Source organism: Oreochromis niloticus, linkage group LG18 (assembly GCF_001858045.2).
Source record: "Oreochromis niloticus isolate F11D_XX linkage group LG18, O_niloticus_UMD_NMBU, whole genome shotgun sequence".
In the NCBI taxonomy this organism is placed as follows: domain Eukaryota; kingdom Metazoa; phylum Chordata; class Actinopteri; order Cichliformes; family Cichlidae; genus Oreochromis; species Oreochromis niloticus.
Genome location: NC_031982.2, coordinates 5,504,919 through 5,518,916, shown reverse-complemented (window position 1 = coordinate 5,518,916; position 13,998 = coordinate 5,504,919). Strand labels below are relative to the sequence as shown.

Below are 13,998 nucleotides of genomic sequence, written 5' to 3'. Positions count from 1 at the left end.
ACAAAAACCTCCTCACACTTCTAATTAGCACATTTACACAACTAAATGTATTACCAAAAAAAAAGATTCAACAAATCCCTTCGGACCTGGAAACAAACCAAAGGAAGCATTTCTGTGGTAAAAGAAACCCCTCCTCTTGGTTCAACCTAAATGAGGAATTGCTAGGTGGGCCTTTCCCCACACCAGACCTACATGAAGACTGAAAAGAAAGAACAAAGTAAGTATGAACAAATGACTTAATCTGTAACATAATAAAATATAAAGAAACATGTAACTGAGTATTTGCCTTAATTTGCAGAATGTTCGATTTGCTGGCAACAGAATGCTTACACCAGGGGTGTCCAAACTTTTTTCACGGAGGGCCACATACATAAAAATATAGGAGGGGCGGGGCCACTTACTAGAAATTAGGTATATAACCTTAACTGTAGTGTATTAAAGTTAGAAAAATCATTTAAAAGTGGTCAAATGTGTTATATTGTTGAATATAATTAAAGACAAAACTACCTTCATCACAGCTTTCCATAAATGGATCTTTATTGATTTATTCAGAAAAAGCTTTGGTAGCTCATTCTCAGAACAGCAGCAGATTTCTTCTTAGACAGAAGATTTACAGCACAGAGAAAAAACAAAGGGGAAAATGGGACGGGTACATTTCAAGCTTGTTATTTAAGTTCTTAGGCTTAGCAACACACCTATTAACGTTCGTTTGAAACCATTATCAACATTAACAGACTGAACTGGACTTAATAACAGGAGTGCATATAATTTTAGTAAATTATTCTGGTGAGTATCAGCTGCGCTGGGTATGTAAATCGGTCCATCCAGCTGCGGTGCTGGTCCGATGCCACTCGTGCCAGAAATCCGGACAAATGTCACTTGATCAAGGAGCAGATCTGCATCAGATGAGATCAGCTGACTTTGCGTGTGCGTGCGCTGTGCACAGCGGTGTGTACTCTGTGTGTTAACAAGAAAAACGCATATAAGAAAGTGGTGCGCAAAAGCAGGGTAGTGACAGAATTGATGCGCATTATTGATATTTGAAGCATGTGTACCTGCACATGCATGCTTATTAACACACGGGTACTGTGGAATATATTTTTTACTCACCTAAAGCGCTCGTGCTCTCGTCCACTCCCCGCAAAAAAAAATTAGCAGCTGTGCGGTGTCTGTGGCATCGGTGCTCTCATCGCATGCGATGGAGTAAAAATCAAAAGCACAGCTTTATCACACAGTTGCAGTTTAATGTTGGCTGACAGTCTTCAATGCCTTGCACAACTGTACTTCTGGACATGCTGACGTTGTTGAAGTCCTGCACTTTTTCCAGGCACATTATTTCAGTGACTTTAACGAGGCCGTGTTTTATGAGGTCTCCATCTGAAAAAGGCTTGCCATGTCTTGCGATGAGTTGGGCGACCTCATAGCTGCTATTGGAGCCTTTTCCTGGACAATTTGAGCACGAAAAAAATACTGTTGCTGACCCCGCAGGATAGCTACCCTTTGCTTTAATTTCTGCTCTCGCTCAGCACCAGTGTAGGATGCATAGGCCTGATGTTTGGTTTCATAATGACGTCGTACATTATACTCTTTCATAACTGCCACAGTTTCAGTGCAGATCAAACAGACACACTTCCCCTTTAATCCTTTGAAGAAATATTCACTCTCCCACCTTGTCTGAAATTTTCTGCACTCACTTTCTACCTTTCGCTTCTTTGGTTCTGCCATGTTTGGTAACTTGGGGTAAATTTCTTCTGTGATTGTCCTTTTTGGTAGAGCAACTGCCTTTATCAACAGCGGCTCCCCCTGGTGTTAAAACTAAGAAGTGCAATACACTCAAGCAAAAGTTGAAGTGCGGGCCATTTTCTATTCTATTTATAAAATTACTTGAGGGTCAATTAAAAATGGACCGGACTTTGGACACCCCTGGCTTACACAAACAACCCGGGATAGTGAGCGCAGCAATGTTACTTTGATAAATAGCAAATCATAGCAAATAATACAGAGACAGAATAATGTGCATAATGTGCAAAAAAAGGTCAACACATCTGGGACAAATGGAGAGCATTACAACTGCTCATCCACTTTGTCACACACAGAAAAAGCAGATCCAAAAGGGGTCCAATTTTCCTCATTTTCCTCCCTTATTAACTACAATTAATAACTCAATTGATGGAAATTAAACCATCAATTGAGTACCTGGTTTGAACTGTGGGCCATTTTTAAGCCCAGAGTTCAAACCAAGTCTATAACTACTTTTACAACTCAGAGAAGTAGTAATTAGGAGATTCAATTTTAGGTCTTAAAACATTTATACAGCCGATATTTAGTTTTGAACATTTCTAACAAATTTGCAAATTTGATAATCCAGCCTGGTTTTTACTAGCTAACTAACTGTGGTATGAGTGTTGGTGGTAGGCCAGGTGTTATGGGTATTTTTGAAGCATCTGATCTTCTGGGATTTTCACCACAGCTGTTGCTACAATTTACTCAGAATGGTGTGAAAAACAAAAAAACATCCAGTGAGTGGCAGTTCTGCAGACAGAAACAGCTTGTTGGTGAGAAAGGTCAGAGGAGAATACCAGACTGGTTGGAGCTGGCAGAGAGGCTGTGGTACCTCAGATAGCTATTCTTTCCAACTAAGCAGACAAGAATCTTAGAATAGACAGCACATGTAATCTTGAGGTGGATGACTGTCAGGTTCTGCACCAAAAATATCCTAACAGGACAGACGCTGGCATCTTAGCCTGCTGAGATGGTTTCAATGGGAGCAGCTGCAGCTCAGTAGATACAGTGGGTCACCTACTAACGGGAGGGTCAGTTGTTTGAGCCCCGGCTCCTCCGGTCCGCATGTCCTAGTGTCCTTGGGGACGATACTGAACCTCGAATTTGCCCCCCTGTGATTGAGTGAATGTGGCTTGTAGTACTCAGAGTAGAAAAGTGCTGCTGTATATCATTTCAAAACCATTTAACAACAGGAATCAACTGACCCAACCTTCTACTGATCAGTCATTCTTTGAATAGTGCAGCCTATCTCGAATGTATTTGCTGATCACGTGCATCTTTTTATGGCCATAATTCACTTTCTATCAATGGATACTACCATGCCACACAGCACCTTAAAGTAATGTGTCCAACATCTAGCAGGAGCCTCCATGGAGTCCTGACCCAGCAGGATGTTTGGTGTTTGCACATAACGAGACAAAAAGAATCATTATCTGCAAGTGAATAGCTGATTCATTTAATCTGCATCTTTCTGTCAAAGCTTTCTGCCCTCACAGTTGATGTTTTGAAGTTAGAAGACATTTATGTTCATGAGGGAAGGAGGGTCTAATGAAACACTCTTGATGTGATTACAAATGCCTCTGCATCGCTCTCACCAGTCTTTGTAAAGGCGTCTCCGAACTCTTTAGATGTAGAACAGTGAAGCAGTATCGCTTAGGCCTAATGTTCTTTGTGATAGAGTAACACAACATGTTTCACTATTTGATAAGTACTTTCTGAAATAAATGGAAATCGATTGGAAAAAATGTTTTTTTTGTTGCTGGCCATATAATTTACTGTGTAGATACAACTACTAAGACACATTTCTTTAGTCTGCAAAAACAAATACACACGTTCAGGGCGTGTTCACATCATTTGCTGTTATCTAACTTTCACACTGAAACAAAGAGTTGATCAAACTGATCCATCTGTTTCACCCAAACACTCATCTTACCTCTGTGATTTAACCTGCCTGAAGCTGAACAGCCACGTAAACTGAGCCAGTTTAAATTTGAATAAGGAAATGATCGGACGCTGGAGCTTTGCATGCACGCAATGTTTTTATTGGGTTGCAGTGACTGCTTTAGTGTCGTTCGGACAGAGAGAGGAGGTGGGCGAGTCCGAGAGCGTAAAACAAAACTAAAACAGTCTGAAGATACGTTCACAGGGCTTCTTGGCACGATGGAAAGTAACAATCAGAGAAACACCTGCTGCGAAATCATGGATTCAGGTTTCCAGTCAGATTGCTTCTGGGTAAGACATGATTATGCATGCGTGTGTTTCATGTGACGCTCACCTGGGTATAATTATCTGACAATATTTCATTTCACTGTAAGTTAACATTGTGACGAGTTAACTTGTAGTCTATGGTACTAGCTGTACAAAGACATGCCAGCAGTAATCAGCCACTGTAGAACTGTATACTGTAAATGCAGTTTATATGACTGACCTTACCTATTCTGTACAGAAAGCCATAATGCAGTTAATATGATAGCAACCTCCATTTTGGAAGACCAGTTGTGCGGACTTCCAGCCCCACACCACCAACCACAAAGCTTAATTCAGAATCGACAGTCTTAATAATCTGCTAGTATGCAACTAAGTTTAGTCCTGTTTCAGTCTAATTGTAATAAGTTAGCCTTGTATGACGTTAAATGGTAAATGGCCTGTATTTATATAGCGCTTTACTAGTCCCTAAAGACCCCAAAGCGCTTTACACATTCAGTCATCCACACACTGGTGATGGCAGGCTACATTGTAGCCACAGCTGCCCTGGGGCGCACTGACAGAGGCGAGGCTGCTGGACACTGGCGCCACCGGGCCCTCTGACCACCACCAGTAGGCAACGGGTGAAGTGTCTTGCCCAAGGACACAACAACCGAGACTGTCCGAGCCGGGGCTCGAACCGGCAACCTTCCGATTACAAGACGAACTGCCAACTCTTGAGCCACGATCGCCCATTAGGCCTATCTATTACCGCCCCTAATAGTCCAGTCCTGCAGAGGGCAACAATATCACTTGATGACAAGATGGCTCATTTCAAATTTTAGTTGGGCTAAAGTTTATAATTATTGCTATAACTGTACAGAAGAAGTCTACCTTTAAATGAATGAGGTGAAAAGCAGCCAGTGCACCTGTTTGTGAAACCAGGAAAGAACATCAGCGTTTCACTTCTGTGTCAATCCTACCCTAACATGTTAGCAGCTAAGGGAAGTTAGAGTGTTATGTATGAATACAAGTATCTTATTCTGGGATATGATAACGCTGACACTTTGCCACCAAGCTTGCACAGTCACTAAAAGAACAAGAGATTTCGAGCACGCTGCAAACCACCCCTGTTCGTGAAGCACTTAAGCAAAGACACCTACACTCTGCCTCGGTGTGTAGTTTGGATAGTGTGACTCTCCATTCCCTGGAGGCTTGGCACTTCCTCATGTTAGAGTTCAGGAAGGCTCAGTCATACTGCTTTAGATTCCACTGAGACAAATGCTGGTTCAGTTGAAATGACCTGATTGTACACTTCTATAAAATGGTGATGTGATCGGGTCTTTACAGATAATAACTACATCGTACTACAGCCGTGTGTAATCTGCATATGGTTTTGTGTTTGGGTGAGTTTGAACACACCTAATGCACTTTTTTGGCCCCATACACTCCTTACTTCCATCTCAGCCCATAGGATTTCACTGAGGCAGAACACTGTGTGTGTGTGTGTGTGTGTGTGTGCCTTCCTCTCCATCCCACTTCCTCTCCATCTTCAAGCTCTCTTGCGTCCTTTGCTCTCCTCCTCCCAAAATCCCTCCTTGCTTTTCAGTGATGGTGGATGAGGGAGGGAGGGAGGGGGTGCAGATGGTCTGCTCAGAGAGAAAGAGAGGGAGAGAGAGAGTCACAGAGACAGAGAGTGACTGGCGAGCGGCGGGCTTTTTTGGCATGCTGGGCCGGTGGGAGGGCCCATTGTGATGCAACGTTGCATAAATAATGCCACGGGGCTTCTAAATGCTCCGTTGCCATGGGGACCTTTGTGCCTCAGTGAACACAGTGTGTGTATGTGTGTGAGTGTGTGCTTCATGGCCCCGGAGGAGGGAGAAAAAGAGACACAGACATAGAAGCAAAGAGAGCGAGTGAGAGACAGACAAGGGGCCGGGGTGCAGGCAGCTCAAGTGACACTTGTGGTCTCTCGCTCTCTCTCTATGTCTTTCTATTTGTCTCTCTATCACTTGGTGTGACCCAGGACAGATGAGCGTTTGGAGGAGGGAGAGGGAGCACTGTTGTCGCTTTTCGACTAGAGAGGAGCAAAGCAAAGCGGGATATTCTGTGATTTTGTCTCTTTGTGAAGTATGGTCCATGTGAAGGTACGTGTCTGCGTTACTTATTTTTTATGCAACTCCTTCACCAGTACTCCTTTCCAGCATTAAATTCCATCACAGTCCCTTCCTCTTGCTCTGCAGTAACAGGTGTCTGCCCTTCAGCCCTGAATTGGAGGGAGCAGAGATCGGAGGGGGCAAGGAGTGGAGGGGGGGTAGAAAAAGGAGGGAGTGATCGCTTTTGTTTGGCTGTTTCTGAGAAGACTTGCATCTGAATTCTCACAGCTCACAATGGAGCTGGTTAGTCAGCCTGTTAGTCTGCCGGTGTGTGTTCTGTGCAAAACAACAAAAAACACTTTTTTCCTCATCTGCTACAGAGACTTTGCCTCAAAGTAGGTTGTGTTTTTTTCTTTCTCTCTCTCTTGCTGTTCCTTTCGTTGCATCAGCTGATTATGGGGGTTTAGATTGATTTGGCTGCGTAAAAAGTCAGATCGCACAGGGAGAAACGTGCAGTTTCCATGTGTGGAGTGGTGTTTGAGATGTAAATAAGAAATGCAGCTCACTGGCATCAGAAGACTATAGCTTTTTATCTTCAATGGGATCATGAGATCACAGACGCTGAAAGCATCAGTGTGCTTCTCGTGGGTGATTGACTGCTTGCTAAAACTTCAACAAATACTATGATGATTGATTTTAGGCTAAAGGGCTAAAATTACGTGCATGTGTGGCTTCTTAGTTTTCTCTCAAATATGACTGATTAATCGGGTTCTGTTGAGCAGCTATATTTGTATCCCTAGTGCTGTGTGAAAATGTTGAAAGTGGGCAAACAGTGAAGCGTCTGCATGTCGAACTGTTCTCACACTGTGAATGTTAACATCCAGACTTTCTGCTTCGCAAAATGCTTTCAGAAGCTGCACTTTGTCATGTCTTCTGGTTTGACTGGAGAACACGGACATGGGTGACAAGGTTAAGAGAAAAAAATTCAAGGCTTTGTGGAGGGGCTGTGTTTGGGGGATTTTACTGGATCTTGCTTGTCCTCTTGAAGGGAAGGGACACTGCAAATACGTATAGTGATCAACATTAATCCCATGACCCCATCCACCATGCACAAGGGTTCACTGAATAGTTTGAATGGTATTAAAATGGTGTAATGTTGATTAATTATTATTTTTATTTATCTGGCTTTCTTCCACAGTGTGTGTTTTGTTTTTTGTTTTTTTGTTTTGTTTTATTTTTGTTTTGGGGGTTTTTTGTCCTCTCATCACCCAGATGGCCACGCCCCTCCCTGAGCGTGGTTGTGCTGGAGGTTTCTTCCTCTTAAAGGGGAGTTTTTCTTTCCCACTGTCATCAAGTGTTTGCTCATAGCAGGTCATTTGATTGTTGGGGTTTCCTCTGTATCACTGCAGGGTCCTTACCTTACAATGTAAAGCACCTTGAGGCGACTGCTGTTGTGGTTTGGCACTATATAAATTTAAATAAATTAAATTGAATTAAATTATATACTGGAGACTTCACAGTCACCGACTCTTAAACCAGTTAAACAGCTTTGGGAGCTTTTGGTTCTCCGTACTATCATCAAAACAACAAATTAGGAAATATCTTATGGAAAAATGGAGTTCCATATCTCCACTAGCCTTCCAAAGTTTTGGAGAATTAATGGCAAAAATGTACTGAAGCTAATCTGGCTGCAAACCCACTTTACTTCCTTAAATTTGCTACCCGATTGTAGCTGATATTTTGCTGTTGCACGTAAACGCAAACATACAAGCCAGTTTCCAAGAAGACTTGATAGAAAGAAAAACAGAATTCGATGCGATCTGCAAAATATTTCAACCCTGCGTTGTCTTGATACCAGCACAAAGGCACAGCAGCATGTCCCCACTGATGTGTGCAACGTTTGTGTCCTCACTTGCAGAATCCTTGCAGATGTATTTAATTATCATTGTATGCCTGTGTGTGTGTCTGTGTCGCATTTTTCTCTATACTAGTGTGTGCGCCTGTATGTGTGGCCAGTTGCCATTAATAATAAGATGTTGCGTAATTACAGTGAAATTTGCAATTTGATTTGTTAAGTTATTACATTAATGATTCATTATAATCAAATTGTATCATTATGGTGGGAAGCCTAGAGTTGCCTCAGGCATCTTAGGCATTTACGCTCCCACAGTCCAGCACTATGTTCTCCATCACTACTCTTAGCCATAAAATACACATTATAAATAGCATTAATGTTTCTTTTCAAGCTTTTTTTAGGTCATTAAAAATGGTAACGCTAATATTAAACTGCATTGGGTGCAGACTGGTTTTTATTCTCTTGTAATGATATGCATTTGTTTTCTGAATCTGTATAACTTAATTTGGCTGGGAACTCCACCTGGGTCTTTTGTCTTACAGAGTTATTGTGTGAGCAAAATGAAACTTATTGGGTTTATTAGAGGGTGCTATTTTTCTTTCCTCCCCCTTATAGGATTGTTTTTTGAGTTTTGTTATGATTCACACTCGTCTTAAGATGGATGTTTTTTGAGGCATCATACACACGTGCTAAACAATGACTAAACAAAAAAACAGGTTTTTGGAGTGTGTTAAGACTGAGATGTGCAGGTTTTATAAGTATTCAGACCCTTGTCTTGGTTAAGGCCCCTTTGGAAGCAATAACAGCCTCAAGTTTTCTTGGGAATGATCCTTTCTTTCAGGGGTCTCTGCCATTCTTCTCAGCAGAATCCTTTAAGCTCAGCCGGGTTGGAATGAGAGTGTTGGTGCTCGGCCGCTTTCAGGTCTCCCGAGCTGCTCCTGGCATCAGGTCTGGATTGTGCCTGCAAAACTCCAGGATTTTCACAGTGTTATCCAAAGCAACTCTTGTGTTTTCTCTGTGATGTGCTTTGTTTCATTGTCTTCTTGAAATATAAACCTTCTGCTTAGCCTGGTATCCTGAGCCCTCTGAAAACGGTTTTCACTCGGGATTATTCTGTATTTATTCCGAAGGGTCTCACAGTCTCTGTCACAGGAAAAACATTCCTACAGCACGATGCTGTCTCACCACCACTGAGCGACTGTAGCGATGACATTAATAAGGTGATTCTAACTACCCGGCTCTCTCCACACATGGGAATGGGAGCTATGGTGGAACAGTTCAATTTTTATTTCATCAGGGCAGAGGATTTTTCTTGTTATAGCCCAAGAGCCCAATCAGCTGCCTTTTGACAAACCACCAGTGGGCTGTCTTGTACCTGTTAGTGAGGAATGGCTTCCCTCCGGCCACTCTTCCTTCAAAGCCTGATTGGAGGAGTGCTGCACTAACAGTTATCCTCTGCTATTACTCAGTTTGACTGCCAGATTTGGGAAGTTCTTCCATTTGAGAATGATGAACTTATACTCTTGGGCACTGTCACCTTCACTACATTTGAGCCCTGAGACAGACCAATCCACTCTGACATGCACCATCAACTATAAGACTATATGTAAAGAGGTGTGCGCCTTTACTAAATGCATTGTCTGAATTTAATTAAGTATGGGTGGATTTAATCAAGGAGTCACGTACTCCTATAGTACTGTGTGGTGACTGATGGAAAAAATCCCTGTAAACAGATATTTGCATATGAATATGATGGATTTGCTGACAGGGATGAGAATTTTGGTCCCGGAAGCTTTCAGGTTTCAGTTTGCACAGTCGGAGTGCTGATCAGTCACATTTGAGTGAGTTTGGTTATGTGCAGCCAAACACTGAGTGTGGAAACCACAAGAGGAATGCATTTCCCAAAATGCAATCTGAAAACAATCAGCTATCGTCTCATGATGATTAAGCTTTTCATTAGCTGCATTCATCTGCATTTGTAGTCGGGCTGCAAACAACGACCTTTGCACAGAACACAGAACGTTGGTTGTTACCTGCACAGGGTCTTAGTCATCAGGCAACAGCCACCAGGTTCACAGCCTGCCAAAAAAAGGGGGGGAAAAAAAGAGAATTAAGGTTATGTGATGGAAAACTTGTAAACCTTAAAGGATCTGAGAAACAGGCACTGTATGTGCGCTTGTATCACTTTCTTCACTTCCTTTGTTTGTTAATGAGCGCATATTTCTTTCATAATAGCTCGTCTTTATTTAAACACTGCCTTGGAAACAGTGATTGATTGTATCCTGTGGTCTGGCATGACTTATTGTAATTATGTCACTTTTATTATCTTGAACCAGCCAAAGGACTGTCAGAAAGCCATTTAAAGATCCAAACCATACCTTTGAAACCAGCACTGCAGTGGCTGAGCGCTGATGTGCCTTCTCCACTTGAAATGAGTGATTCAGCAAAACAATTTGATCTTTCTTGTTTTGTTTTTTTCTTTCGCACAAATTGGTAAATTTCGTTTATTTAATCAGCTATAATGATCACAGCAGCAGACACAAATATCCTAATCAGCTGCTTGCTTGTTTGCACATCAGCTAATTAGTGGTTATTCATCACGCATAAATGAAGCCTAAGAAAAGGTCTCTATCAAGAGCCACCCAAATGAAAAGATTTGCTCTTAAATGGCACGTACGAGTGATTTATGAAAACTTTTTGACTTTTTAAAATGGAGCTTATAGGGTTCACAAAGCTGCCATCCAAGCCTTGAACAGATACCAGCGTCCTAAACCAAACACATACATTGAGTTTAGATATAAAAAATAACTCACGTTCATTTTTTGACACTTTGTATTGTATATTTTGGTTGCTGCTAATACCAGTCAATATCCATGCGTTATAAAACCAGGGAGTGAATTATTACCCTAATAGAATATACTTCCTGATCCGTGCCATGGCTGTCAAGTCTGCTTAACTAGCAAGATATTTTCTGTCTGCACAGGACTGCAGTGTTCTGGTTCTCAATGCTGAAAGTCATAATAACCAAATATTTTAAAACACCAGTTTACAAGCATACTACTGACACCTCTACTGGACAGTTTTAAAGAGCTCCAGCTTTGACTTTGTGTGGTGATGTTCTTCTTTTTACTCTCATTAAAGAGGTTGAGGAGGCATCAGAAACGGTATCCGCCATATCAGATATACCAAAGTATCTGCTGTGGCGATCCCTTGTCAAATAAGGGAAAGCGAAAAGTACAATTTATTACATTTTTCCTTATTTTGTGAGATATATACTCTTAGAATGCTGGACTCTCTGAGTCCTTTAAATATTAAACAATATTTCTGCTCCTGGATTTGGAGCTGTCCCTAATATCACCACGTCAGGACAGACACCCCACCCAGTTGCTGTTTAAACCTGGTGTAAGCCGATGAAAAGAAGCTTTACCTTAAGCGAGGAGAAAGAAAATAAAATGGGTTTCAAGGCTGAATGATACAAAGCTACTGTTGTAGAAGCCAAAAATAAAAATACAGACTTGAAACTGAGCAAACAGCAAACTCCTGTCATTTTCAAAAGATTATCTGACTAGTATAATGGCTTGGTGTGTGGTACAGACCGTCCAAAAACCTTGTGCTTCAATTTTGGTGAGCGAAATTCTGATATTTTCTTAGTCAGTTAGCTAATTAGCTGACATGTGTGTCTGTTGCTGCTTGCTAACCAAGCTAGCTAGCATTAGCTGACAAATTAGCATTACAGTCTGTCATCTGCATAAAGTAACTTCTGGCTTCAAAAAACCAGCATGGCAGTGACCAAATGCTTACACTGCAACTCGGTGTTAAGTGTTAGTCCAGAAACACTGAGTTTAGGTCACCGTGGTCACGTCCGTCTTTTATGTTGTATATGAAAACGAGCAAGCTGAATAGGTCCCCCTTCAAGAGAGGCTCGCATGCTAATGACCAAAGACCTACTAGTCAGTTCAGATGATATAATATGTGATACGATACATTATGAGGCCAGCTTGCACAAAACGAATGTATGTAAGTGTATGTGTGTTACTTGTGGCAACATTAGAATAAAAACAGTAAAAGCAAAATGTGACAATTGCAGTGGAAATACTCATTAAGCACGGCCTTAAACCCACTGAACCTCCTGTTCTGCTGGAAAGACAGAAAACCATCCAATTAAATACATAAAACATACTAAATTATGTCCGTCATGTTTTCCACATCCTCTTTGTGGCTCTTTGGACTGGATCATTTTGCTGCAGTCTCTTCTGCAGTGGTGTAATGTCACTCAACGGGAGAATTGGTGTCATCAGCTGTTTATCTCAATGGACCCATTTCCTCATTATCATATTTTTAGAGTATGCGGGAGTTCAAAATTTTCCTCGTAGATACATATGTGCAGAGCTTTAACATGGTACATGCATTGCCCCAGGGATGTTCTTGCAGCTGAAGTTCTTCGTCACACTGGCTGGACAGCTAGGGCTGTTGTCCTTCTTGTCTGTTATTCTACAACAATTGGGGGAAAAATGAATGTTTTTTAACTGCGGAGATGTGACTGACAACTTTTTTCCCACCACTCTATTAATGTCAACCAGCATATGCCTACCAGCAGGGTATAAATCCATTCGGTGTCAGTGCATAGATGAGCCAAGCATTAGAGTAATGCTTACAACTTTTTTTTTGACACTATACGTCAAAAAATAGCAGAATTCTTCTCCCCCAAAACCTTCTGCTGTTCCATGACTTTCCTCAGTGGCACAATAGCAAATGTCACATTTGTGATGGTTTGAGTTTGGTGTCACAGTTTTGCAACATGTCAAACTCTTCTCTGTGAATATCTGGCAGTGTGAAACTTGGCAGACGCCGCGATATCTGGCCTGTTTTCCCATCACAGACTGCAGAGTCCATTTCACAACAATTAAAAATGTGTCAGCGAGAACGCAGCCAAACTAATGCTCAGGATGACTGTAAATGTGACAGTAAATAAATAGACAGATTGTTTTGACACATTCTTGCTCTACCTCCCCGTCTCTCTTTCTCTTTCTAGGAGCTGCAGTTTGAACGCCTGACCAGGGAGCTGGAAGCCGAACGACAGATTGTCGCCAGTCAGCTGGAGAGATGCAAGCTTGGCTCTGAGACTGGAAGCATGACTAGCATCAGGTGTGTGCGTGTGAGCGTGTTTGTGTGTCCAACACCTGTCAGGTTATCTTCTGTACACTCTACCTGTGTGTGTCAGCTGTACTCTCGTAGGTGACTAGCAATACAGCTGCTCGCATTAGAGAAACACTCCTTGATTCGTGTCCAAAATTCATCGGTGTGCTGGTGACCGCGCTGTAGTGATTTGCTTTCGAACTCTGAGAGAGCAGCGCTGCACCCGATTTTGCTTGTTTTCTTGTATCCAGTTTATACATACACAGAGATGTGCTGATGTGATGTTTCAGGAACCTGGTTTGTTATAGTGCAGTCGAGTAGTGTGCACAGTGCAGCAGTAATTAGTTTCCTTTTTTTTTTGTTAAAACTCACTTTAAGTGAGCTTGTATCGCATTAGGTTATAGCATTTAAATAATGCAGGGAGCATTAATACTGTACCTAGATAGATAGTTACATTCTAGCTGACATTGATATTTAAGGCAGCATTAGAAGGAGCAGAACAGACAGTAAAAATCAGTGTTTACATATTGACTATAGCCAAAATGATAACTAAAAAATAACTAATTATACTTCAGCTAGTGACTAAGAAACATTAGCATTTATTTGGATTTTTTATACCTAACTTGCCAGTAAACATTAATAATTTACTCTATAAATTGCTCTTTAATATATTACTCTTTTTATCTCCATGCATCTTAGCCTAAGCCATTGTTGCTAATATTTCATAAACACTGTTGTATTTAGCACATTTAACTGATACTTGTATTAAGGGCTATTAAGGCTGTAAATTAGTCATGGTAAAAAAGAAAGTGCACCCTCTGTCAGTTCAAAGCTTTTATTTATGAGGGTAAAATGAAAAAAAAACAAAAAACTTTCCAGTTCCAGAAGCAGTCCTGTGTAAAAGTAAGTGTACCTTGTGATTCAGTAGCATGTAGAACTCAGCAA

At 41.4% G+C, this 13,998-nt stretch overlaps 1 protein-coding gene and 1 long non-coding RNA gene across 11 annotated transcripts in view; one reads left to right on the top strand and one right to left on the bottom strand.

Moving 5' to 3' along the window:
• Positions 1-13,998, top strand: part of ctnnd2b (catenin (cadherin-associated protein), delta 2b) — a 213,254-nt gene that overhangs the window by 65,927 nt on the left and 133,329 nt on the right. For 8 of the 10 annotated variants that reach the window (XM_013264678.3, XM_013264676.3, XM_005475919.4 and 5 more), the window contains one exon: positions 12,950-13,062. In XM_013264678.3, the coding sequence (XP_013120132.1) occupies positions 12,950-13,062 (113 nt within the window). Of the gene's footprint in view, positions 1-5,823; positions 6,114-6,316; positions 6,458-12,949; positions 13,063-13,998 lie in introns of those variants that run through there. The other 2 variants (XM_005475920.3, XM_005475921.4) reach the window with 2 other exon arrangements.
• Positions 8,652-11,690, bottom strand: LOC106096601 (uncharacterized). Its single transcript, XR_001222983.2, has 3 exons — positions 11,514-11,690; positions 9,951-9,996; positions 8,652-8,886 (listed from the first exon to the last, which is right to left on the bottom strand). It is a non-coding gene; the product is annotated as an uncharacterized LOC106096601 (long non-coding RNA).